The sequence below is a fragment of the Orcinus orca genome, chromosome 19 (assembly GCF_937001465.1).
Source record: "Orcinus orca chromosome 19, mOrcOrc1.1, whole genome shotgun sequence".
Taxonomy (NCBI): domain Eukaryota; kingdom Metazoa; phylum Chordata; class Mammalia; order Artiodactyla; family Delphinidae; genus Orcinus; species Orcinus orca.
The window spans coordinates 3618402-3646044 of record NC_064577.1 but is presented as its reverse complement, the minus strand read 5'-3'; the positions used below and the strand labels follow the sequence as shown (position 1 = coordinate 3646044).

Genomic DNA, 27643 nt, shown 5'->3' with positions numbered 1-27643 from the left:
GGAAGCAGAGCTGAAGCTTGAGCCTGGCTGGCCGGGCGCTCGAGCACTTCCCGGCCATGAATGTGGCCTTGTGGTCCAGTGAGACAGCAGGGGGCCCGGCCTGGAAGAAAGGTTTCTTTCTCAGGGCAGCCCCTCCCTCCCCTGCGCTGGCCTCCTCTGGGCTCGGCCTCACCAGTGTCTGTACCTGAACACAGCGGCTCCTTCAATCCATCTGGCTGCAGCCACTGAGCCCTGCCAGGTTGCGGTTTTCCCCTAAGTGGGAGAAACACTGACTCAGTGTCCTGGGGCCAGGGCCTTTGGTTTCCCGTTGCCGAGCCCGGCCCCGGGAGGGGAGGCACAAACGAGGTGTGTGTGCCTGAGAGGGAGGCCAGCTCCAGCCTCCAGATGAGCCCAACCCGCCAGTTTATTCAGGGGCAGCCTGGCCCTCCCCAGCCCCCTTCACTCATGGCCTTTCATCATGAAGAGCCCGCAGCCCTACTTTTGTCATTTATGGGGTGGCTTGCTTGTTGTGGGTTTGGGGTGCTTTTTAAATCTCCAGATAATGTAGGAGAGAATTGGGGGGGACTGTGATTTCCAAGTAGAATTACAGGCCCTTCAGGATATGTCCCTCCGACCTTAAAAAAGATGTAAGGTTGTGTGCATCCACTCCCAGCCTTTTCTAAGTTTGTCTCCTCTCAGGAGCCCGCTAAATTCCCGAGATTAATGACCTCCACCCTGGAGCATCCCTGGTGCAGGTCCTAAGTGCCGGCTGAGAACAGAGATGCAGGGAGAGCTCACAGGACTGTGAAGAGGGGCCGTGACCACGGAGAGGGGGGCTCAGAGGGCCTCGGGGCCCCACCCTGCCAGAGAACAGATGAGGGCAGGCGGTGGGCAGGCTACAGCCCAGATCGGCTCTGGGCAGGGTCGCGGTGACCCAACAGAGAGTGCAGCCTGGCTGCCAAGCTGTAAAACCGAGAAAGGAGCCTGGGCTTGTGTTCGGGGCTCATTTGAAACAGCCTCCGCACTCCTGTGGGGAGTGGAAAGAGCTGGTACAGAGTGCCACAACCCTCCCTGAGCCTCTGTATACAGAAACTGCCGCCCAGGGACACAGCTGTCACAGCAGCCGAGGCAGCGTTTAGACCCCAGCATCTCAAGAGAGCGGGGCCTCTCTGATGACTCACACACCCAGCACACACGTGTGCACATGTGCCGGTGCCTGGCAGGGCACCCTCACCCCTCTTAGCGCACAGCCCTGGGTGTCCAGTGGTGCTGGGGGGAGGGGGGAGGGCGGCGCTCTGCATCCCCTTCTTATATTTCCAGGTGGCTGGCCTGTGGTTTCTGCTCAGTGAACGTTGTTTGAATAAATGAATAAACGAGTGAATGCATGAGTGCATGGCCTTGGTTCCACTGTGGTTGCTTTGGGGAAGTTATTTTACAAATCTGAGCCGCCCTTTCTTTGCTGCATCAGTCTCTGGGATCAGCTCCCTGGGTCTGAAGGCTGGCTCTCCACTTACTGGCTTTATGTCTTTGAGTAACCTCTTTGAGCCTTAGTTTCCCCATCTGTAAAATGGGGATAATACCTGCCTCATAGGCTTGTTGTGAAAGTTAAATGAGTTAATGTCATGTGAAGCACTTAGAGCAGAACCTCATGCACAGTAAGTGTCCTGTAGGTGTTTGCTATTCATATCTTTAAAATGAAGATAATAACATCATGTTGTTGTTGTGTGTGTGTGAGTGTGAGTGTATGTTGGGAGCCTGGTGCATTGTTTTCCCAAGTGTGTTCCTTACAACACCGAGTCCTCTTGTTGTTAGAAGTTAAATGAGAAGAAGAGATCCTGTCCAAAGCTGGACAGCCTTGAGAAAACCCCAGGTTCAAACAAAGCGAGGAAGGTCTCTCTCCTGCTCAAGTGCTCTGTGACGTCTCCAAGGGGGAACCAAGAGTTCTGCCTGCGGATTCGACCACAGAGCCCATTTTTGCTTTCACAGTAGGATGGGGGCTCCACAAAATACATTTTTGGAAGCAATAAATATTTCTTTTTGTGTGTGTGTGTGTGGTACGCGGGCCTCTCACTGCTGTGGCCTCTCCCATTGCGGAGCACAGGCTCCGGACACGCAGGCTCAGCGGCCATGGCTCACGGGTCCAGCCGCTCCGCGGCACGTGGGATCTTCCCAGACCGGGGCACGAACCCATGTCCCCTGCATCGGCAGGCGGACTCTCAACCACTGCGCCACCAGGGAAGCCCAATATTTCTTTTCTTTTAAATTTTCTTTTATTATTTTTTTTATACAGCAGATTCTTATTAGTTATCCATTTTGTACATATTAGTGTATACATGTCAATCCCACTCTCCCAATTCATCCCACTACCACCACCACCCCCGCCCCGCTTTCCCCCCTTGGTGTCCATACGTTTGTCCTCTACATCTGTGTCTCTATTTCTGCCTTGCAAACCGGTTCATCTGTACCATTTTTCTAGATTCCACATATATGAGTTAATATACAATATTTGTTTTTCTCTTTCTGACTTACTTCACTCTGTATGAGACAGTCTCTAGGTCCAACCACGTCTCTACAAGTGACCCAATTTTGTTCCTTTTTATGGCTGAGTAATATTCCATTGTATACATGGAATTGCATGCAGTACACTAGGGAGCCTGACAGGAGGCCAATCCCGACATACATTGTGTTCCTCACAGCAGCATAATTTATGTTTGAGGCATGGAAATCATGAAGCCAAGGAGTCATTTACTCTCAATGAAGGAGAGGGGAAGACTTCACATGGCAGTTCACACCTGAGTGGGGTTTTGAAGGATGAATAGGAGTTTGCCTAATGGACAGAGGAGGCAAAATGTTTGATACTCAAACAGCATCCCCAGTCTACTCTCAACCACCACCCCTTTCTGGGGTCAGTGTGGACCCTTCTGCCATTAGTAAGCTTTGTGACTGTAAGTCATTTCTTCTCTCCAGGCGTCAGTTTTCCATTTGTAAAATGGGATCCCTTCCAGCTTTAATGTGCTGTGATTTCATGTCTATATCGGCCTAGATGATATTAATTTCTAAAGAGTTCCCTTATTTGCAAAACACTTTCCAAAAGTTTTTGACCTTCTTTTAATGCACAGCCCAGCCTTACAAAGTTGTACTCTCTCCATTTGACTGAAGAGGAAAGCGAGGCTTGGTGAGCTAAAGTGACTTGCCCTTTGCCTATAAGTGGCAGAGCCAAGCCTCAAATCCAGGGCCTCGGACTCTGAGTTTGGGGTTCCACACGACCTCTAACTCAACTCATAAGCCTAAAATCCATCTGTGGGTTGCACATAAATGATCCTTAGTGGATCACTGCCCTCGCACAGGCCCTGTGTCTGATATTACTGCTGACAAAGGGGGAGAAGGAGTGGAGACCATTGTGCGCCGAGGATGCCAGGCTCCACCTAAAGAAATAGCTTAAGGGAAAGAGGTAAGCAGGGTGCCCTGTGAGGGGTGGAAGGCAGGACCTTGAGGACTGATTGTCAAGGGAAAGCTGTTTTAGCCAGACAGCAGGGTAAAGTCCAGGACAGCAGGCAAGGGCTCAGCTGCTCTTTCCAAAGCAAAAATTGGTGCCTAGATCCAGGGTGAAAATAATCCCCTGCCCCCAAAGTCTTTCTGTCCTGCTTCGGTTTCCTTCATAGCACGTGTCATGGACATCATCCATTCATTTATTTGTTCATTGTCTGACTTCCCCCACTAGAAAGCAAGGGCCACAAGAACTGACTATTGATTACAGCTATATCTCCAGCTGGGTCTGACCCATAGAAGATCGTGATTAAATATGTGTGAATGAATGACGGAATGAATGAATTAATGAGCGATGCCTTGCCCTGCGATCGCTCCAACTCCTGATGTAGTCAGCAAGCCTTTGGCAAAGTATTCAATTGTTCCCAAACTTTGCGGCATTGCAGTCACCTGGGAATCTTTAAAAACGGCTGGTGGTGGGTGGGGGGCTGGGGGGGTGGGGGGGTGGGGGGGTGGGGTGAGGGGGAACTTCCCTGGCAGTCCAGTGGTTAAGACTCCACGCTTCCACTGCAGGGGGTGCACGTTCGATCCCTGGTCGGGGAACCAAGATCCCACATGCCACGTGGCACGGCCAAAAAAACAACAACAAAAACCAAAAACGGCTAACGCCTGGCTTCCACCCCAGCCACTTGGATTCATTTGCTCTTGGTGTGACCTGGGCATTGACTTTTTTATGCTCCCCAAGTGAGGCTAGTGTGCAGTGCAGTTTTGGAACTGTGGCTTCACTGTTCACTCCTAAAATCAGCGATGTGGGCTGCCAGGTCTGGGAGGTGGTAGGGAGGGTGGGGGGAGGCATTTGAAACAGAGGAGACTTATTTATGCTCTCAAGGGTCTGCAGTCACCTGATGTTACCGAGAGTACAGGAAAGGGAAGTTTTCCCTCCTTGTCCTCTCCTGATGCAAGTCAAAGAAGACCTTGTTCCATTTCCTCCTCACCTGCCACCATCTCCTCTTAGATGATTGGATGAGTCAGAGGAAATGAGGTTCTCTCACCATTTTCCCCTCTTATTGGGTTTGTGTGAGTAAGAAAACCCATTGTTTACGTCTGCACAGGTTGACAAAAATAGAGCTCAGCCTTTCTGAACACTCAGCCCAGTTCTAGAGTCAGTAAGACCTGGTCCTGCCCCGTCTGCTCCATGTCCAGCCAGACATCACGCAGGACCCCAGTCCCCAGGGCAGACTGCTGAAGGCATCCTGGCCGAAGGACAGCCACCAGCCCCGAGGTGTTTGCCAGTGGAAGGGGGCTCATGTTTCTGGGGTTCACACCTGGTCCAATATCTGCTCCTGGGAGAGTGTGTGCTGTAGGATGGGAAGTAATGTGCTGTCCAAACCGCAGCTTTCCAGAGGAAGGAATGGTCCCAGATGCCTCCTCTTCCCTACACAGTGCAGACCCCCTGGACAGGCCCCTGCTGGAGTGGAAGGGCTCTGTTTGTTGCAAGCGGCAGATTGGGAACGACTGGGAGTCGTTGTTTGGCTAATGTCAACACTGGGTAAAGCTCAGAGAGCTCTTTCCTGTTACAGTGATGCCCTTTATGCTTAGCCTGGCCTTCCATATGGCCCCAAACATGTGCAAAACGTTGCCTATTTACACCCTCTGATGTTGAGCTAACTCCTGCGTGGTGACAGCAGAAGGAAAGTAGACATAGGTAGATAGCCGGGGTACAGAGAGAATTTACTGATCTCTTCCCTCACCTGGATCACCCAGATGACCATGTGTTTTCCGCCCCCGTAAGTTTCTGGAGGATCGTTAACGCCTGCTTGTCAGTGTTCTGTTGGCTTTTCTCTGGCTTTGGCATTCAGCGTCATGGGAGTATTCTGGTATCAACAATGGCAGAATCAGTTTCCTGACATAAAAAGAATTAATCAGAGGGACTTGCAGTCTAAAAATTACTCTTGGATACATTCCCTGGGAGAGGGTTTCTGATTTTTTTTTTAAAGCCTTTATTTATTTTTAAAATATTCCTTTATTTTGGCTGTGCCAGGTCTTAGTTGCGGCATGCGGGATCTAGTTCCCCGACCAGGGCTCGAACCCAGGCCCCCTGCATTGGGAGAGCGCAGTCCTACCCACTGGACCACCAGGGAAGTCCTGGGTTTCTGATTTTAATGAGATTGTTCTTTCTCTTGATAAGACAAGTCAGACCCCTTAGGAGACTCACAGCACCGGGCAAGCACTGTGAGGGAGTAACCTCCCTGCCACTCCCCACCCCCAGCCTGTCTGACCCCATCAGTAGGAAGGAGAGGGTCCGGCACTGGCAGTCAGGAGCCTGAGTTTCAGTCCTTGCTTATCTGGTATCTCACTGTGTGGCATTGGACAAATTCCCAGCCTTCTCCGAGCCACTGTCTTACCATTCATAGAATGGGGGACAAGTACTTTTGATACTTACCCAGAGAGTCTTCCTAGCTTAACATGGTTAGAGTCTATGACATCTAAAACACAGCTATGCTAAGGGACCAGAGTAGCTACCTCAAGACCCTCCTTGTCCCAGCCTCGTAGGTGGGGCTGTCTCAGAGACAGAACTATATTGCTTAATAACTGTGTCTCAGGCCCCTCTTGATCAGATGACACTGAGTCCTCCATGTGCCCTAGTCTGGGCTGGAGCCCTTAGTTCCCACATTCCATTTCAGAAACAGTAGTTCCCCACACCCCCTCCCGCCCGCCCCAAAACTATCACTGCTTCCCTGAATACTATGGAAGATGACAGGGCCTCTCCAGAAAGTCAATGGCCTCAGTTCTCCTGAGAATTCTAATCCTCCTGAGGTTCTAATCCTCCCCCTAGTTCCTCGCCAGCTTCTTGCCATATGGTAATTGATAATGGCTACTGTTTATTGAGCACCTGCTATGAGCCAGGCCCTGTTCTAAGTATTTTATGGGTCCTGATTATCTTCATCTTCACACCAATCCTAAAATATGTACCACTATTATCTCCCACTTACAGATGAGGAAACTGAGACACTGGGAATTAAACCTGTCTGGAGTCATCCGGCTACAATGTGGTAAAGCCAAGAAATGACCCTCAGTTCTGGCTCCAGAGCTCTTGCACCTAATCACTGGGTCAGACTGGGGCTCATTCATGCCACTGGGAGTAACTAGCGGCTGGTATTTATTGAGTGCTTGCAGCTCAGGAGGCATTATAATAACTACTTTTGTTTTTGTTTTGTTTTTTGTTTTGTTTTTGGCTGCGCGGTATGTGGATCTTAGTTCCCTGACCAGGGATTGAACCCACGCCGGCTACACTGGCAGCGCGGAGTCTTAACCACTGGACCACCAGGGAAGTCCCCTAGGAACTTCTTTTATCATTCCATTTACACCTCACAACTGGAAGAGGAAAGGTCTTGTTTCCATTTTATAAAGTTGGAAAACTGAGGCTCTGAAACATTACATGACTTCCCCACGGCAAATTGTAGAACTGGCAGGCTTCAACTCAGTGTGTCCGATGCTAATGTCTTGTGACACTCCTCTCTGTCATGCTACTTTTCAGGACAAATACCTGGAGATGCTCCCCACCCCACCAGTTTGGGGAAAAATAAAGAGGGACCACTAGCAGCCCCCATCCATGGAGCTCTGGACCGTGTCCATCACGCTCCCCCCTGGTGGGGGTAGGGAAGCCAGGTCTGACTCTCCACTGACCTTCTCTGGGAGAAGGCCAATGATCACCTTAGGTTTCTGCTTCTCTTCCCCAGTTCTGTGTGACCCTGTCAAGTGACCTGCTTTCTAGAGCCCCACACTGCTTAGGGGCAACATGAGACGCGGAAGGGTAAAGGGGAAGCCGAGATAGAAACACTGAATTCAGCCCCACCCTAAAACCTCACCTAAGGCAGCTGAGCTAAGGCCTCAGGTTGGAGCTGGGAAGGCAGAAAGAGCAGGCCCAGGGTGCATGGGCTCATTCACACACCACACCTTTGATGAATGCCTAAGATCAAGTGTACCCACCGGGCCAGGGTGCAAAACAACCCATGAGGTGGACTGTGCCATTCCCATTTTACAGATGAAGACACTGAGTCTGAGACGTTATATGACTTGTCCTAAGACTGACAGCTGGCAAATAGGATTCAAACCCAGGTCTGTCCGATTCCAAAGCCAGTGCTCTTTCTGGTACACCACAGCGCTCCTGCGTGTTTAGGGACTGTGGGGGTGGACACAAACTAGGGTGAGAAACAGCCTGTGGCCTCCGCACATAGATCTCTGAACTGCAGGGCATAAGCAGGGAGGAGAGGGCCAGCTGTGATGGAGTTTCCACCTCACCCACACTACCCCAGCCTCGCCCCCACATGTAGCCCTTGCCAGGAGGCCCCCCTCTGACTAATACTGTCCTTTTTGGAGAGTCCCCAGCAGGTCTGGGAACCCAAGTGGGATGCTTTGCCTCAGAGACAGGCCCTGGTAAACAGAAAGGTAGCTGGGAATTTATTTGCAAGGGAGATACTGGGGAGAAGGAAGTTGAGAGCAGAGGGCCAGAGACAAGGGGGCTGAAAAGCTGTGTGTGTGTGTGTGTGTGTGTGTGAGAGAGAGAGAGAGAATTGGTGTTGTACGAAAGGGTCCTGCCCATACCAAAATGCCACCTTGTTGGTCAGTGAGGACTCAAGGACAGCAAAGGTGGCTTCATACGGGCCTGAACCAGACAATTAGGAAGATAAATCCGCTCCCCACCCTCCCCCAGTTACACAATACAACGTCAAGTCAAAGGGAAACCACACTTGCAAAATTTGCCGGTTTACAGTTTTCCTTCTTTTAATCCGGAGCATAATGAAGAGTTATGAGGGGGCACATTTTGGACTTAAATTATATGTACTAGGATCCAACAGAAGGAGTCCGTTCCTTCTTTTGTTTTTTAGTTCTTGTTGCCGCTTGGTTCTTTGTATTCCCGTACTGGTTATAAAGACAGTTTTGACTTTACACGAAAAGATTGGGAAAGTTGTAGGTGGGATTCAGGATGAGAATCAATTTAGGAGTCACCAGACTCAGGCTGCTGGTGGTGGCGGGCTGTTGGCAGGTCTTCGTTCGCGTCCGCAGATGTGAACCAGGAAGCGCGGACAGCAAACTGAGAGTAGCCTGGAACAGGCAGCGGCGGCCACAGCGCCCGCCCGAGAGGCGCTTGAATTTACAAACTTCGTCTCCCGTAATCCCAAGGTCCCGGCCGCCCAAATCCCTGCAGCGGTAACCTTGCTGCGCGGGCTCGACAGGGACCCTCGCGAGCTCCACCTCCGGAGCGTCCCATGGGGCCCGGTGAGGGGTGCAGTGGCCTGGGCCCGCCCCGCGGCCACGCGGCCAATGGTCGGCGCCGCCCCAGCCACCTGCCCCTACCTTAGGGGGCGGGGTTACCTGGGCCCCGCCCCCCGCGGCTCGGATTCCCTGGCCGCATTTCCTCCTCCTCTAGCCCCGCCCCCAGCGCGAGGCCCCGCCCCTTCGAACCCTGAGCCCGAGCGCCTTGTGATGTCACGGCAGCTTTGATACAAAGAGCCCTTCGGCCCACGCGGGTCTCCCGGCAACGAGCGCGGGTGGGGGCGGGGCCGGCGCCTTCAACTGGTGCCGAACCCGGCAAGCAGCCGCGGCTCGGACCGGACTGTTTCTGCGCCCTCCGCTCGGCCGGCCGCATCCCCGTCGGCCCCGCCGACCCGCGCCCGCCCACTTCTCGCCCTTCGGCAGCACCCCGACCCGCGGCCGGACTGGGGATGCGCACCCCGCCGGTCCCCGGGGACCAGGTAAGCGGCGGCCGGGAGGCTCGGGGTCGCGGGGCTCCGGCGACACGCACCTGGCCTGGCCCGCGGCCCCGCCACCGGGGAAGTTGCCGGAGCGCGGAACTTCGCCCGCCCCGGCAGGGTCCGCCCTGTCGGCCCTTGCCGGGGAGGTCGGGTTACCTGCCCCCGGCTTGCTGGGCCAGAGCGGGGAAGTCGCCCCCCCGCCTCCCCCTCCGACCCTCTGCCGGCGCCCAGGTGCGAGGTTGGGCAGCACTAGCCCTGGGGCGCGGGGAGACGAGGCCAATTCTCTCCTCGGCGCCGTTTCAGAAAGTGTTTTTAGGGGACCCAGTTGGCCGGGAAAGAGGCTCGTTTGCCCGGACGCTTCCCTTGGGACATCCCGCGTCCTCGTGTCCCACCTCGGCTCCCAGCGTGCCTGCCCCTCCGGGACCAGTGTTGCCCCAGCTCCCTTCCCTTGGTCCCGCCGAGTCCCGAAGCGGGCTCTGCACGGCCGAAGATTTCCCGTAGCTTTTGGAGGCAACACCGTTCCTGGGCTTCCCTCGTTTCCGAGGGTCCCTGCCAGGCAAGAGGGAGGACCAGCCTAGTTCGGGGTTTGGGGACAGGGCCCTGCTCCTTCCCAGCCGAGAGGCTGCGGAGGCCGGAGGTGCGCGCGGGCTCCCAGCTCGTAGCTCTCTGGGCCGCAAGAGCCGGCAAGTCCGCCCCGGTAGTAGTTGCTGTTGTCACAGCCGCTTCTCTGCGGGCGACAAGCGTCTCTGAGGTCTTGGGGGAGCAGCCTCTGGAGAACAGTGTGTGTGCTGCAGGAACCCTCCCCAGCCCCAGACTTGATTTCTTCTCAGCCGTGCACGCTCCAGTGTTCGTCTTTCCACATTTCCCCTTCTTGCTAGCCCTGCTCTCCCACAGATGGCTGGAGGTGACACATCTTTCAGCCCCGAGGGACATGCCAGTATCCCTTGACTGATGGATAGGCCGCCTCCTCAGAAGAGTGTGAGGGGGCCGAGTTCCTGCACTCAGCCTATAGGACTTGGGTGGGAGCTCTCTGGTCTGGTTTCTGCGGATCCACCAAACCTCTGGCTTCCCTGCCTGGAGGCGGGTGCTAATCGCAGGGTCTCCTGGGAGGGGGCACCCCCAGGTCCTTTCCCTGGTGCAGTGTGGTTACAGTGATTGCCAGGGGGCCGGGGGGGGGGAGGGTACCAGCTGTGTGTGTCTCAGACCTCTGCAGTAGAGTTCTCTGTCTCTCTCTCTCTCTCTCCCTCCCTCCCTTCCCTCCCTGTAACCGTGTAACCCAGCCTTTGTGGAGTCCTTGAGTCACTGCCATTGACTGGGGTCTTGCCACCCACCTGGCACCAGCTTACTCAGATAGACTGGCCCAAACCTTACCCTGCTTGCCTGGCATTCGTGAAATGCCGATTACGTGCCCAAGGGCTACGACATGCAGATACTTCCCTGCATTGAAGGCTGGTGGGAGACTGATAAACTGGGTCTGATCGCTCCCTGCCCAACACTGTGTCCCCAGCCCTCAGGCAGAGTTGATCTGGGTTGTCTCTGAGGCCCCCATGACTAGGCGTGTGCGTCCCCTGTGGGATTCTTGGGTAGCAGACCGTTGCTTGGGCACATGCTTGCTGGGGAACAGCTTTGTAATTTGGTGACTCCGGCTTTGCTGGAGGGGTGGGGCGGATGACTAAGGCGGGCGGGAGATAAGACAGTGCTCAGGGGAGGGGCCGGACTAAGCAAGCCAGGTGAGCAGGCAGGAGGCGAGACCTTTGCCCCAAGCAAGACCAGTAAGAGAGACTATCCGGAGCCTGTGCATAGAAAGGACTTTCAGTCTAGCAAGGGCAGGAAGGAGGAGAAATTAGGGTGCCTGGAGCAGCCTGCACTGGGGAGGCACTGGGCTGCAGCTTGAGAGCTTGCTGGTGGGTGTTCTCCTGGCCCCCACTCTCCTTCCCTGCTGGCCTCTCTTCAGAGCGTTTGGACCCTTCCCAAAGCACACTGGCCCCTTCATGGCCTCTCCTAGCCTCCTCCCCTCCTGGTGGGTCCGGCTACCCTCACACCCAGGGCTGTCTCTTCAGCTGCTTACGGGGGCCTTCACGGCTCTCACCTTCCAGCACCCTCCCCACCCCACATCAGAGTGGCTGGAAACTTCCTTTCCTAGGGCTGCGTTCTCTCCTCTGAGGTGGCCTGTTACGCCAAGGGATGTTTTCACAGCTGATTCTGCTCTAAGGGGGCTTCACAGTTTCACTTCACTTCTTATACTTTAGGTGTGGATAGGGAGGAGGCGCAGGGGAGCAGGGGGGAGGCTCCTAATAGCAGGTGAGCAAGTCCTGGAAGTAGGCACCTCAGGGACTCAGGACCTTAGGCGGGGGAGGGACAGCCTGGGCAGATGGAGCCCACCGTCTGGCCCTGTGCCCTGGCCCTGTGCCCTGGCCCTGCCCCCCGGCGCAAGGCTTATTGCCTTTGGAAGAGGAAGCATCTGTCTGATCTGCCTGCTGTCCGGTGTTGGCAGTGGGCACAGTGCCCTGGTCTTGCTGGGCGTGCAGGATTCCTGGGGTTGGGCTGGGGTCCTCTGTGTCTTGACTCAGCACCTGAGCGTTGACGGCATCAAGTCATCGGCCCCTCGAATGAGGAGGACTGCTCAGGTCTTCCTACTGCCCAGTCCTGCAGCTGGATAACGTGCCCACGGCCAGCCGGGCATGGGACAGGCGTGTGGACTGGGCACATCCACCTGGCATCCTTCTGGACGTTGTGTGAACGTGTCTCCTGGCTGTGGTACACAGTCCCCTCCATCAGGTGGCTTCCAGGGCACAGATCCTTCCCCATGTCTGTTCACCCAGCCCCCACCAGGCACATTGCCCACTACAGGCAATTCATTCATTCAGCAATATTTGAGCGTCTAATTCGTGTTGGATTCTGTGCTGGGCACTGGAGACACAGCAGTGAACCCAACCGGCAGCAGTCCCTGCCTTCACGGAGCTCACATGGCAGCACAGGGCAGGCAAGCAGGTAAAACCTGCAGCGTGCGAGGCGGCAGGAGCGAACGCGGGGTCCTGGGGAGTGCTGGGCAAGGAGCTGTGCTTTTAAACGGAGTTGGCAGGGCAGTCCTCGCTGAGACGGTGGCCTCTGACCAAAGAGGCCCAGGCAGGGGAAGAAGCAACCGCAAAGGCCCTGAGGTGGGACCGCGGCCGGCGAGGTGCATCCGCGGACCTGCAGGGAGGCCGCTGTGACTGGAGAGTGAGCCAGGGGACGGGACAGAGAGGCCAGGGGTGCCTGACGCTGCCAGGCAACAGCCGGAATCCCAGGAGGAGAAGGTAGCACAGCTGAGGTTAGAAATTCCCGGGCACAGAATGCATTTCAGTGCTCTGTCCTCTTTAGACCCTTGCTGTTGAGGGGTTTGGGCCTGAAGGTGTTCCTTGGGGAGAGGTGCCTGCATGCGGCCATCGCTGCATGGACTTCCTGCCCTTAGCGCGGGTCGGGTCAGATGAGCCTGTCTGAGTGGATATGGAAACCGTCCTTGCCAGACTGTTGATACGAGCCAAAACCACCGGGGTGCTGTCCGTACAGCTGTCTAAGCAGGCGGATCACGGTCGGGGCTGTCCCCGTCCCCACGGGCCAGCGCTGCGGGGGTGCAGCAGGTGCAGCGCTCAAGACTCACGAGGTAGCGGGCAGCCGCCCCTGGTCCGCGCTCTGGCCAGCCGCTCCCGGGCTCTGCTTCCTCGTCTCCTCCTTGGGCGCCCTCTTCACTCCCGCTGCTCATGGCCAGGTGGCAGCTCAATTCTGTGCCCCGGTCTCCTTAGGGGCCCAGCCGAGGTGCTCACGCACCTGATCTCTGTATAGCTGGGGGCCCCAAGCGCGCGCGCGCGCGTGTGTGTGTGTGTGTGTGTGTGTGTGTGTGTAGTGGAAGGAGAGAATAGGCATCCAGAAATCAGTGCATCCTCTGAGGGGCGCGTGGAGGTCTGAGGAGGTAGCTCGGTGGTCCAGAGCCGGGGGCTCCGGGTGACCTCAGCCCAGCTTCGTCTGGCAGGCGGTGCGAGTAATACCGACTTTTCTACCCCCCCTTCTTGACTTCCTTCAGGAAAGGGGAAGTTGCCCGACTCTTGGGCATTGTTTTCATTGATTCAACCTGCTTCATCTTCCCAGGCAAGTGGGTTCTTTCCCAGCAATGTAAACACGGCTCAAACAAAAGCAAAGCTCCGTAGCAGTTATTCTTAATATCTGAGGCTCTGCTCGTGGGCGCTTTTCTCTTGTAAGGGATCCAGAAGAGGAAGGCCTGAGCGGAGCTGGAGTGGGAGAGCGGGTGGGAACCCTCTCGCTCTTGAGTCATCTTTTGTCACCCCGACCCTCCTGCGCTCTGCAGGCCTAATTACCATAAAAAGGGGTCTCACGTGTGTCACGTGGCCAGTGCTGTCTGCAGTGGACCCGGGGTAAGAAAGCTGAGAGGGCTCTGCTCTCAGCACCAGACTGCAGTCTCCCTCTTAGGATAGGAGAGACACAGGAGCAAGTTTCTCCTTCCTGCACACCGGTTTTCCTGGGAGAAACACCTGCCTCAAAACACAGGTGCTGGGCTTCCCTCGTGACGCAGTGGTTGAGAGTCCGCCTGCCAACGCAGGGGACACCGGTTCATGCCCCGGACCGGGAAGATCCCACATGCCGCGGAGCGGCTGGGCCCGTGAGCCATGGCCGCTGAGCCTGCGCGTCCGGGGCTTGTGCTCCGCAACGGGAGAGGCCACAACAGTGAGGGGCCCGCGTACGGCTAAAAGAAAAAAAAAAAAAAAAAGCACAGGTGCCTTCATCTCATGCTCGGTAACCCAATGCCTGTTTTCTTAAAATAGAAAAAAAGTGTCAGAGCCAGGAAGCACCTGGGTCTAGGTCCTGGCCCTGCCGCTTGCTAGCTATGGGACTTTGGGCAAGCTACCTCGCCTTGCTGAGCCTCAGTTTCCCCACTCCCAGAATGAGAGTGATAATAGTATCCACCTCACAGGGTGATGATGCAGGTATAATGAGCTGCTGTGACCTAGAATACCCGGAGCGGGTTCTGACACACGCTTGGCTGGGGCCTGGTGGACGGTTAGGCAGCTAGAAGCAGGATAGTGTGGTCCCTGAGAGCCTGGGCTCCGGAGTTGGGCTGTCTGGGTTCAGGTCCTGGTTCTGCCAGTGCTGTGTGTGCGGAATCTTAGGCAAATCATTTAACCTCTCTCTGCCTCCGTTTCCTTGTCTGTGAAAAGAGAATGATGCTATTACCTCTCTCATAAGGTTGTTACGTGGATCAAATATGTAAAGGTATGAAAAGCACTTAAGAATGCTTGGCTTACAAGCGAGCTGTTATTTTTAGTTCCTTCAGGCTTCTGCTGGTTTGATTCTTGTGACTGATAACCTTAGCTCCTAACAGAAGTTCTTGCAGGGAAGATGTCAGCCCCAAAACAGGAAGGTGGCAGGGGAAAAACTCGGCTACCCGAGGACAGGAGGAGCAAGATTCCACTTCCTCAGCTTCTGTGCTTTTAAAGAAACCAACTTGGCCTTTGCAGATGCAGACTCTGGGGCTGGGTGAAGTGACTGGCGCCTGCCCGAGAGGCAGTCTGTGAATGAGATGCAAAGCACGTTCCCAGGTGACGGCCGTCTCCCCGGGGCTTGGTGGGGAACTGTGCCGGTTCCTTCCTCCCAGAGGCCGCCTGCTCTGCCGGCCGTGGCCCCTCTACCCAGGAGAGTGGGTCCGCACCTCTGCGCACTGCCCTTCGCCTCCAGCCGGGACCTGCCTCTCTGTCCACCTGTGCTCAGCTGGAAAAGCCAGCTTGGAGCAGGGCTGCCAGCACAGTCCCTGCCTTATTGAAGCACTGTGGGTCTGGCTGGCTGCAGGCCCCAGGAGATCTGGAGAGGGGCCAGGTAGGAAGGTGTGGGCTCTGCAGCCACCCGGCCACGTCGAGTGGCTGCCCTTGGTAGTTTTCCAAGGAGCAGACCTGCCTGTCTGTCTCGCTTGGCTGCTCAGAGGTCTGCAGCTCCACTGAGGCGAGGCTGGCCGGGCTGACTGGTCAGGTGGGTGGTGGTGAGGACAGCCTCTGGCTGACAGTGTTGAGTAACCTTGAATGGATGGCCTCCTGGCGAAATGAGCGTTCTTGTTGACAAGGCAGGTCTGGCCAGCACACTGTTGTGTGATTATCTGCAAGAGTTATTAGCAAAGAAGGAGCCCACAGCAGCAGGTGTGTGCGTGTGCGCGCGCGTGCGCGGACGTGCATGCACGGAGTTGTCATTACCCTTCGGCGTACGCACGCGCACACACACAAAGGAACTGGCTGAATCCCCGTTCCCCACCAATAGTCACACTGTATTTTATAGATTCGAAGACATAACTTTTTCCTCACATTTTAACATCTCAAGTTGCTATGTGTCATACATTTGCTGGTATGTTATACTTTAATTGACAGTGCCATTTCTTGGTACACTCGAGATAACAGTGCATCTTAAAATCAAAGACATCTTGGATTTGATGAAACACAGAAACTAGGTAACCACTAGAGAATTTGCATAATTTGCCCAGTTTCTTTGAGGAAGGAAGTAGAGCCACCTTGTAGTGGTGGGAGGATTTATAAAGCAACACTCTGATGTGGTTCAAGGGAATGAGCTTGGATACTGGGCAGACCTGGGCTCAGTTTCCAGCTTTACAGCTCAGAAGCTGTGTCACCTTGGGAAAGTAGAGCAACCTCTCTGAGCCTTGGGTTGTTCCTCTACCAGATGCGGGTCATGGCTCCACAGTCATCAGGATTGTGTGCGAGGCACCTTTCCCTGTTTCTCTCTTGCTGGGTACTGTCTGAGGTCATACTGCTCCCTTCCACCTGGGTTGAAAGGGAAAATGAAGGCAGGGAGTGGGTCCTTGGCCTCCCCAAGGTAGCAGAGGGAAACTGGCCTTCATATCTTGGCTTCCTGACTCAGTTGACAATCCTTACACATCATCTTTTCCTTCCTTCCCTCCTCCTCCCACTTCGTCTGAGTTTTCATTTTCACATGTTTCCCTTTAGCAATTTTCTTTCAAATCTCTCTCCTCTCCCTTTCTGTAAAATCTTCCCACATGTAGCCTCTTTGAAGCTCCCTGTGGTGGGAAAGGGGAGGGGGCTATGCCCTGTGGCCAGGGCGGCACAAGCCCCAGGAGCCTCAGCTGACAGTAGTCAGTGGTCTAGTGTGCTGTGGTCCCTGCAACCTTCAGCTCAAGTCCAAGTTCTGGTGCCACCAGCCCAGCTAATTCCTGTGCCCATGGCCTGCAGGGCTCAGCCTGAGAGGCTGCTCCAATGCTGAGTGTTGGACCCTGCCATCTCCAAGTGTGTTTAGCATTCCTGCACCTTCCTTGCTGTATTGAAATCAGACCTTGTTCAAACCCTAGTCCAGCTAGCTCTGTGACCTTTTCCAATTGGTTAACCTCTCTGAGCCCCAGTTTTCGCATCTGAACGATGGCTGACGCACAGGAACACCCAGCACGTGCTAGGTGCCTAATAGATGCATTCTCTCCTGGTCTTCCTCAAATGTTTAAGACCACCCTGTGTTTCTTTAGCTGGGTGCCAAGGGCTCAGGGAGTGCCAGCGGACAGTGTCGCTCCAAGCAAATGCCCTGAGACAGATGGAGGAGTTCAGGGCAGGGAATAGCACAGGTGAAGGCATGGGGACCTGCCTGTATAAGCGGGATGTGGTGGGTGGCCTGGCTGGGCTGCAGGGGGAGGGAATGGGGTGAGCAGTCAGTGCCTTGGCACCTGTGGGGGGTGAGATTGACAAGGGGGGCTGCTCCCTAAGGGAGGAGCAGGGCTGGGGGAGCCACAGGCTGAGGGCTCAGTGAGAGATGGTGGCTGGAGGGAGACCCTTCAGAGTGGGCAGTGGTCTGAAAGCTTATTTGTGTCAGAGGTCTCCTCTCTGCCTCTCAAGATGCTGATGAAAGCCAGTAGCCCTACTTCCTTAGTTTTGTGTATAGTGTCAGGGGTTGGCAGCCCAATTTTTTTTTTTTAATAAATTTATTTTATTTATTTATTTATTTATGGCTCCGTTGGGGCTTCGTTGCTGCGCGTGGGCTTTCTCTAGTTGTGTTGAGCAGGGGTTGCTCTTTGTTCTGGTGCGTGGGCTTCTCATCGCGGTGGCTTCTCTTGTTGCGGAGCACGGGCTCTAGGCGCGCAGGCTTCAGTAGTTGTGGCACGCGGGCTCAGTAGTTGTGGCTCGTGGGCTCTAGAGATCAGGCTCAGTAGTTGTGGCGCACGGGCTTAGTTGCTCCGCGGCATGTGGGATCTTCCTGGATCAGGGCTCGAACCCGTGTCCCCTGCATTGGCAGGCGGATTCTTAACCACTGAGCCACCAGGGAAGCCCTCGCAGCCCCCCTTTGATGAGGTGGTGTTGGGTCTCTGGCATAAAGGTGGACCTCTGTCCTTTGGGTGTACCGAGGGGTGTAATGAATTAAACCAACCCTAAGAGAAACAGAGCTGTAGGTGGGGCAGTACTTTGCTTTCAAAGAGCCTATAATACCTGGTGCAGTGGCCCCTGTGGGACCCCCAGGAGGCAAGGCTACCACACAGCTCCTGGCTGGGGACGGGGGAGCCAGTGGGTTAGCTGTGCCAAGGCTGGGATGGAAAAGCTTCCCCCTTCTCTCCTTAAAATGGTACATGAGGGGCGGGGGAGGTGAGGATGAGGACCCAGCCTGGCGTGTGCCTCCTTACCCGGCGCCCCAGGGAGAGTCACGGGCAGAGACAGGGCTCACCGGAGGGAGGGGGCCCAGAGATGGCTGGAGGGCTCTAGAAGCTCAGTTCTGGGCCTGGGGGTGAGGGGCATAGGTGGAGGGTGGGTGGAGGGCGTCGGCCTCCCAGATACAGTGACTTTCTAACTGGGGCTTGTTTAGGGACAGGCACGTGTGACCCAGGGAGGAATTGTGTTTCGCGCATAAGGGATATCACGTGCCAGGGCTTGGGGGCTGGGGGGTGGAGCCGGACAGGAGCTTGGGGTCGTGTCCTGAGGCCGAGACTGCTGCGGGGCCTGTGTGTGCTGCCTGCGGAGTCAGGACCTGGTTCCGTGGCCAGTGGGGAGCCCACAGGCTCTTTGAGGGGGTCTTGAGGGACTTCAGTACTCTAGGACTCCCTGGGGGCCTCCCGCCTCTGAGCCCCAAGCTATGGCTGCTGGCAGGACCTAGTGCTCTCCCCGTCCCCACTGCGGGGGGCGCCTGGGAAGGGACCTGAGCCCTGGCCAGCTGTGCGCTGGTGGCCCCAGTGCAGGGCTGCACCCCTGGAACCGGCAGCTTGGATAGCTGGACCTGGCAAAGGCTGCAGGACAAAAAGGGACACCTCGACTGAGCCTGCCGGGAGCACTGCCGGGGACTCTGGGCTGATGGAAGGTGCCGGAAGGTTTTAAAAGCAGAGAGCCTGGCAGGGGGGCTCTGTGGGGTGTGGAGGAGGAGAGTCGCCACCGTGTCATTGGCCTGCCTGATCCCACCCTGTCCACTCCAGGAGGACGGGTCAGAAGGAGCCTTGGCCGTCAGCTGTGGGTAAACCCTGGCACCTCTTGGCCTTTCAAGGCCCGAGGCTTCCTGTGGCAGAGGGGGGCTGGGGTGGGCACCCAGCCTAGCTCTGGACTGTCAGCTCGGCCCAGGTGTGCCCCCTGGAAGGTTATATCACATCGTTTGAGGGTGCCCTGCTGAAGGAGTGCGGCTGGGCCCACCTGTTGGGCTCTCGGGGGCAGAGGACTGGCCCCTGATATCCCTTCCCCAGCCTTCACTTTAAACTCCTCTTATCAGGATGGTAACACAGGGAGCCCCCAAGACAAGCCCCACAGACTCTTGGCTGTGTGAGTAATCAAGCCCTCACTTCAGACGGCCGCATCTTTCAAAGCTATAATTTGTAGCCCAAAATAGTTGCCTGTTCAGAGAGCCAGGAGAGCCCTTGATGGGCCCCCCTTTCAATGTGCGGCCTGTGGATTCGCTTTTGACGTTTGAGTTGCTCTCCACCTGGCCCGTGGTTTCCTCAGGAAGAGCCGTAGATATGATGGCTGGTGGGAACTGGGGCTTCCCGGAGGGTACTTGGGGAATCCTTTTTTGAGAATTTAGAGGCGGCAATGGAAGTTAAATCACAGGCAGCATCACTTCAGGGCAGAGTGGATTAAATTCTCTGGACACAGGGTCCTCATCTGTAGGGAGGAGACAGTATTTACTTGCAGGATTTTGGGGGAAGGAAAACGAGACCCTCCCCAGTGAAGCACGGAGCAGACGCTGGCCGCGCGGTCAGCGCTCCCGTGTGTTGCCTTCCTTTCCTGGCTTCCTCTCAGGTGCGGCTCCACCTGGCCTCTTGCAGACAGATCTTGCGTGTGGATTCGGGGAGGTGGCCGGGGGTACTCGGCCAACAGGAAACACCTCCCCTGACCTGCAGCCTCTCTGGGCTGACGTGCCTGGAATTCCTGGGGCTGGCCGCTGGGTTTGGTTTCCAGATGTGGAAGCAGTTTAAGTTCTGTTTTCATAATCCCCAACAGTTTGCCTCCATGTTCTCTTTTGAAAATCAAGACCTTTGGCTCTACTTCAGGGGCAGTGGGGGAGGCTAGCTGGCCTGTTGGAATCCTTTGTGTTCGGGGGTAGCTTTACCAGGGCACTCAGATCTGGGACCCTGGGCTTTGTTGGGACGGTTAGACCCCATCAAGGGCTTGATGCCCGTGGGAGCAAAAGTGGACCCTGGGACCACCTCCCCCGTGGCTTTTCCTTGGAGGTGGGTCACTTAGCCAAATTCAGCTGCAGTATGTGCCTGGCCTCTTGGTCACCATCACTGACCCTAGACAGCCAGCCTTGGGGCGGGGGAGGGGACTCTGGTTCTGGCTGGCATCACAGCCGAGGAGGGTGCCCACGTGTCCCAGGAGTGGTAGATCGCCCTCCTTCCTAAACTGACCACAACAGAGGGAAGAAGTCTGCCCTAGATTTCAAGTAGCCAGAAATACTGCCTGGCATGGAGAAACTGGTACTATCTTGCCAAATTACTAGGCACTGCTGGCCACAGAGGTGGCCTGGCCCAGGGTTAGAGGCTCTGTGGTTCCGGGGCTAACTGCTGATCTCTTGTCAACCAGCCACTATTTAGGCAAAATAACTTTTATATTTGTACTATGACTACACTGTGTACAGCTCTGGGCAAACAAAAATTGGCTTTGCAATTTTAAGTGCCCGTGATTGAACTGCACACACGCATCTCTACAACGAAGCTATAATACCTATGCTATTGAGAGAACACAAGAAATGGAAATAATTTACTTAGATCCGTGTATAAAGTACTTATGAAACATTGTCCTGAAAATCATAGATCCACCAGGCTTCAGTGTCAGCAAGATAGTCTCTTTAGAAGCAGCGATATCTCAAAATGACCGGGGAAGGGAAGCCAACAATTCCTTTGACCAAAAAAAAAAAAAAAAAAGCCAAGTTTCTTGACAAGGTTCTGGAGATTCAATAGTTAGTTCTCTGTGGAGGTTGAATTGAATTGACCTTGAAGGAATTTGCTCTTATTATCCGGGTGGGAAGGTGGGTGGAAAACACAGACCTAGCTGAGGGGTCTCCACACAGCCTTCCTAGAGAAGGAGGAAAGAGTATTAGTTTGCTAGGGCTACCCTAACAGTACTCCCTGGTCGTGTGTGTGTGTCTGTGTGTGTGTGCCTGTGTCTGTCCACGTCCTAATTTCCCAATAAGGACGCTGGTCACACTGGATTAGGGCCACCCTTATAACCTCATTTTAATTTAATTACCTCTTTGAAGACCCTGTCTCCAAACACAGTTACATTTTAAGAGACTGCTGGTTGGGGGGCGAGGGGGACACAATTCTGCTCATAACAGAAAGGTTCTCCGGAATCATCCTCTGAGGGGGGAGGGGGAGGGGGAGCGGAGCCTGGCACCCAGGGAGAGCCCAAGAGGGGAGGTAGCTCTGCCTTCAGGCAAAGGCCCGCCACTGATGAGGGGCCCTTCACATTTTTACAGCTTGACCGCCCCTGCCTCTTGATCTAGTCCTTTGTAACCTAGACTGCTCACCCTTCAGCTCTTATCCTCAAGCGCTGGTTTTACCCAAGGATGTTGTGCTGGTCCTCTGAGCTCCCTCTTTCCGCTGACTCTACCTTTAGGATAGCATTTTTTATTTTATTTTATTTTTTTTGTGGTACGTGGGCCTCTCACTGTTGTGGCCTCTCCCGTGGCAGAGCACAGGCTCCGGACGCGCAGGCTCAGTGGCCATGGCTCACGGGCCCAGCCGCTCCGCGGCACGTGGGATCCTCCCGGACCGGGGCACGAACCCGCGTCCCCTGCATCGCCAGGCGGACTCTCAACCACTGCGCCACCAGGGAAGCCCTAGGATAGCATTTTTAAAGGGTGGCTGCCCCTTTTCATAGTTCTTTTATTTTTAAAAACTTTTTAAAAGTCTATTCAGATCCTTCATGCATTTTATTTATTTTATTTTATTAATTGATTAATTAATTTGGCTGCGCCACACAGCATGCAGGATCCTAGTTCCCTGACTAGGGATCGAACCCGCACCGCCCTCCCCACCCACCCCCCGCCAGTGGAAGCGCGGCGTCTTAACCACTGGACCACCAGGGATGTCCCCCCATATTCCTTTTAAATGGAGCTAAGTTTATGAGAGATTTTGCACTTTTCCTTAACCAGTTCAGCACGTTTGGGGCAACTGTCTTTCACGCTCTATGTATGTAAGGTTTACTTCTGACGTGTTGAAGAAAATGAGACCTGTAAGAACTGATTATGGGAGGCCACTGCGGGTGGGATTGGCCGCCATTCTCGGCCACCAACCTGCATGACTCCCATAGGTTTTGCCGTAAGCAGTGCCCTGCAGTGGCTCTCAGCACCTGCTCCCCAGCCCTCGTGGCTCCAGAGCCCACCATACAGCCCCTGCAATAGCCGTGCCTCCATCACCACACAAGGGAACCCCACAGTGTTTCACGGGGAGCCCAGATCAGCCCCTGCAGCCAGGACAGACCATCAGGGAGCTGGTCGTGGAGGAAGACTGCACCGTTAAGGATTCTCATGCCCGGGTGCTCCCCGGTGCTGCTACCATATTTGCTTTATGTCTGTGTGGGAGATTGTTTTCTGAGCCGTTTGAAATAAAATTCGGCAAGATGTTATCAAAACTAAGGGCATTTCTCCTTCATAACTAGGTACGGTTAACACACCTAGCAAACTCGAGCATCCTTCCCTGATATCACCCAGTATCTACCCCATATTCCAGTTTCCCTGCTTGTCCCCAGAAGATCTTTCACAGCTGGGTGGTGGTTTGCTCGCTTGCTTGCTTGAACCAGGATCTAAGCAAAGATAACGTTCGGTTTTTATATCTCTTGGGTAATTGAAAACAGCAGTTCTCCCAGTGTGGCCCTGGGACCAGTAGCATCAGCATAACCTGACAACTTGTTAGAAATGCACTTAAAAAAAAAAAACCTATTTCAACCTATTGAAATGCACATTTTCAGACATCACCCCAAACGTACTAAATCAGAAACTGATTCAGTCTGAGTTTTAACAATCCACCGCACTTTCCAGATGACTCTAAAGTTTGAGAACCAACCACTCGTCTAGAAGAATCCCCCTCCCTTTTCTTTTTTTTTTTTAACATCTTTATTGGAGTATAATTGCTTTACAATGGTGTGTTAGTTTCTGCTTTATAACAAAGTGAATCAGTTATACATATACATATGTCCCCATATCTCTTGCGTCTCCCACCCTCCCTATCCCACCCCTCTAGGTGATCACAAAGCACCGAGCTGATCTCCCTGTGCTATGCGGCTGCTTCCCACTAGCTATCTGTTTTACGTTTGGTAGTAGATATGTGTCCATGCCACTCTCTCACTTTGACCTAGCTTACCCTTCCCCGTCCCCATATCCTCAAGTCCACTCTCTAGTAGGTCTGTGTCTTTATTCCTGTCTTGCCCCTAGGTTCTTCATGACGTTTTTTTTTTTTGGATTCCATATACATGTGTTAGCATACGGTATTTGTTTTTCTCTTTCTGACTTACTTCACTCTGTACAACAAACTCTAGGTCCAGCCACCTCACTACAAATAACTCAATTTCGTTTCTTTTTATGGCTGAGTAATATTCCATTGTATATATGTGCCACATCTTTATCCATTCATCTGTTGATGGACACTTAGGTTGCTTCCATGTCCTGGCTATTGTAAATAGAGCTGCAATGAACATTGTGGTACATGACTCTTTTTGAATTATGGTTTTCTCAGGTTATATGCCCAGTAGTGGGATTGCTGGGTCGTATGGTAGTTCTATTTGTAGTTTTTTAAGGAACCTCCATACTGTTCTCCATAGTGGCTGTATCAATTTACATTCCCACCAACAGTGCAAGAGGGTTCCCTTTTCTCCACACCCTCTCCAGCATTTATTGTTTCTAGATTTTTTGATGATGGCCATTCTGACTGGTGTGAGGTGATACCTCATTGTAGTTTTGATTTGCATTTCGCTAATGATTAGTGATGTTGAGCATCTTTTCATGTGTTTGTTGGCAATCTGTGTATCTTCTTTGGAGAAATGTCTGTTTAGGTCTTCTGCCCATTTTTGGATTGGGTTGTTTGTTTTTTTGATATTGAGCTGCATGAGCTGCTTGTAAATTTTGGAGATTAATCCTTTGTCAGTTGCTTCATTTGCAAATATTTTCTCCCATTCTGAGGGTTGTCTTTTCATCTTGTTTGTGGTTTCCTTTGCTGTGCAAAAGCTTTTAAGTTTCATTAGGTCCCATTTGTTTATTTTTGTTTTTATTTCCATTTCTCTAGGAGGTGGGTCAAAAAGGATCTTGCTGTGATTTATGTCATAGAGTGTTCTGCTTATGTTTTTCTCTAAGAGGTTGATAGTGCCTGGCCATACATTTAGGTCTTTAATCCATTTTGAGTTTATTTTTGTGTATGGTGTTAGGGAGTGTTCTAATTTGATTCTTTTCATATAGCTGTCCAGTTTTCCCAGAACCACTTATTGAAGAGGCTGTCTTTTCTCCACTGTATATTCTTGCCTCCTTTATCAAAGATAAGGTGACCATATGTACATGGGTTTATCTCTGGGCTTTCTATCCTGTTCCATTGATCTATATTTCTGTTTTTGTGCCAGTACCGTACTGTCTTGACTACTGTAGCTTTGTAGTATAGTCTGAAGTCAGGGACCCTCCCTCTTCTTTATGACTTTCTCTTTTGGAAAAGACCAGGCCGGTTGTCTTATAAGGTGCTACATTCTTTATGTCCGATTGTTTCCCCGTGGTGATGTGTAACTTGTTCCTGTGTCCCCTGCTTTCCCATTTAGTAGAGGTTAGGTTTTAAGGCTTCATTAGGATTAAATGTTTTGTAAAGACTATATGATAGGTGATGCTGTGTCCTTCATAATGGAACACATCAGGAGGCCGGTGTGTGATTGGTCCTAATTAGCGGTGCCAGGTTTGATCACTGCACTAAAATGACAGTAGCCTGTTTATTCCATGGTAGTGGTACTGGGGGTGGGGTCGGGGTTGCAGTAATCTGTAGGGTGATTCTTTGGTATTGTGCAAGTATCCAAATGCTCATCAACCTTTGATCTGATGGTTTTATTCTACAGCTGTTGGGTGTAATGTTATATTTGTGTCCTGTCTAGCTTGTGTTCACATCTTCTGTCTCCCTTCTCATTATCTTGTTTGTGTGCTTTATCATTTACTGAGAGAGATGAGTTAAGTTTTGCTCTGTATATTTTGAAACCACGTTATTAGATGCATAAATGCTTAGGAGTGTTACATCTTGTTAAATTGATTTTTATCGTTTTTTTAATGTCTCTCTATCTCTTGTCTGATATTAATACAGCCCCTCCAACTTTTAGTTGGTGTTTGCGTGGTGTATCTTTTTTTATTTCCCGCCTACATGTGTCCTTATGCTTAAATTGTGTCTCTTGTAAATGGCATGTAGTTTTTGTTTTTTTGTTTTTTTGCGGTACGCGGGCCTCTCACTGTCGTGGCCTCTCCCGTTGCGGAGCACAGGCTCCGGACGCGCAGGCTCAACGGCCATGGCTCACGGGCCCAGCCGCTCCGCGGCATGTGGGATCTTCCCGGACCGGGGCACGAACCCGTGTCCCCTGCATCGGCAGGCGGACTCTCAACCACTGCGCCACCAGGGAAGCCCGGCGTGTTTTTTTTTAATCTAGTCTGACAATATTTCTCTTTTAATAGGATGGTTTATTCAATTTTCATTTAATGAATTACTGATATGGTTGAGCTCTTTATTATGTGTCTTTTTGTTTGTTCCAATCTGATCTTTGATTCTCTTTTCCTCCCTTTTCCTGAATCCTTTTGGATGACTTAAGTATTCTCCTCTTCCATTTTCTTCTCCATTAGATTTTTAGCAACACATTTTTATTTTTATTTTTTAACTGATACCTTTTGACGTGCTCAAATGTGTTATTGGAACAGAAGTGGGGACAGAGGGCTCAGAGTGTCTCCTGGGTGGGGCTATGGCCCTGGTGTGAGCGGCATTTCCAGCGGGGTCCAGGGTCTGACCCATTGCCTAATGGGCTTGGAAAGCAGATCTTGTTGGCCCTTCCCACACCCCTGGGACTCGAGTGCTACTTATGCCCGCAGATTGTCCCTCCTTGAACGCACAGAGCCAAAACTCCAGCTGATTCATTCTCAGTGAACATTGCACTCCGGCAGCAAGCTCGGGCAGCCCTCCTCTCATTGTCACCAGGCTCATCGGAAGCTCGTCCTGATCCGAAGGGTGGTGGGTGAACTTGGACCCCGGGGAGCTGGTTAGAAGGTCTGAATGGGCATGGAGTGGTCTCCAGCTCTGGTGCCAGTTCAGTGAGACCCCACAGCCTTTAGGGCAGACTGGACATTCAGGTCAACCGGACAAAAGACCCCTGGCCAGTGCCTGGGTGGTCGCTGCCAGGATCTGCCTCAGAATCTCACCCCAACCCTTAAGACTTCCAGCCCCTCTGTTCTGCTGCCCCGCAGGGGATTCGCCCACCTCTGGCCTTAGTTTGGCTGCCAGGCGGCCAATCCAGCATCCCTCATTTCTACAGTTTTTCTGGGAGCTACGTCATGCCCTCCTTTCCCTTGCACTCCTGGGGCACTACCTTAGCAGCAGCGTGTGTGCTGCGGGGAGGGTGTGGAGATCAGGCAGAGAGACAGTTGAGGAGTTGCAGTTAAAACACTGAAGAAAGGCAGTGCAGGCTTCCACACCCCTTCCGCGGTGGTGGTGGTGTGTGCAACAGCAGACGGACTCATCTGACCACCTTGGCTGTATGTAAATGGGGTTCTTGAGAAACACGAGCGTGACTTTCTCTTCCGTTCATTACCAGCTTGTGGCTCCACAGCTGGTGGAGGCCAGATCCTGGACTGAACCAAGTCTGCAAGAGCCTCAGTCCCCCCATCTGCAAAGCAGGCTGGTTTAGTGCCTCCCTCCAGGGGGTGATGGGAGCATCAGACCCTCTTGGTATTGCCCACTTGAGGCTAATAGTGAGCTCCTGAGGAGCTCCCGTTGTCACCATCGTCCCCCGCCCGGGCTCTGCGGGTTTACTTTATGATGCAAGTAGTGTGGCCGCTAGGGCGTCGACACTGAGATCCACTCCTGGGTGGGAACCCAGTCACGGGTGGTCTTCAGCTGCCGGTGGTGCCCTCCCTGAAGTGAGGGTTCGGGAGGTGGATCCTGGAGCCCCTAGCTGGGAGGAGACAGCCTGGAAGCTGCTCTGGGCGCCCCACCCCTGGGAGGAGCTTAACTAGAGGGGATTCTGCTCTAGCCTTGGGGGCGGCAGTCTGTCTGTTTGCCTGACCTTGGCCTCCCCAGCAGAGTGGGAAGCTTGGGCTGCAGAGCTTCGATCTCACAGTGTGAGGTCAGTCCCCAGGGCTGGCTGAGACGGGTGATAACCTCTAATAGTTTGGGGACCTGGTGCTCCCAGGTTTGCCCTTGGCCCTGTGGTGGGCAAGCTGAGGCCTCGTATCTGAGTCAAGGTTGCTTTTATTCTGAAGGCAAGGCTGAGGCACCAGCCCCTCTGTGTGGACCCCGAAATCCCTCTTATTCCCACCCTCACCCCTTGACTGGCACCCGGGCGACCCTCTGCTGTAAAGTCTCCTATGAGCCATTGATGAGCGCCAGCCGCCTGCAGGGCGAGGCCTGGCTTCAGGACGGGCGTTGGGGACAGCCTGCATGGCTGCTAATCTCTGCTGCCACCGTCTTTGCTTGATGATAGCTGCTGAGCCACCGTGGTGTGTAGTGCATCCTGGCCCAGGTAACCCCATCCCCTCCCTGCGCACCTGGGGCATTGGCACCAACAAGTTAGCTCCTTCTCTTGAACCGTCTGCTACCTGGGGAAAGACGCAGCGAGACCCTGACCGGGCCTATCACTGTTCTGGGCTGTTGGCTGACTGGGAGGGTGGGTGAGGGCTTTGACTCCCCACACCCCCAGGCCCCTCAAGCCTGCTCAGCCTCCCCAGGTGGCAGGCTGGCCTCT

General features: G+C 53.6%; 1 protein-coding gene across 3 annotated transcripts in view; it reads left to right on the top strand.

Annotated features, from left to right (window-relative positions):
• The window catches only part of RAB11FIP4 (RAB11 family interacting protein 4), a 113816-nt gene that overhangs the window by 66442 nt on the left and 19731 nt on the right, over positions 1–27643 (top strand). Inside the window, exon 1 of one of the 3 annotated variants that reach the window (XM_012532016.3) lies at positions 8952–9221. The exons of the other annotated variants lie outside the window; for them this stretch is intronic. Coding sequence (XP_012387470.1) covers positions 9192–9221 — 30 coding nt within the window. The 5' untranslated portion in view covers positions 8952–9191. Of the gene's footprint in view, positions 1–8951; positions 9222–27643 lie in introns of those variants that run through there. 3 annotated transcript variants of the gene reach the window in all.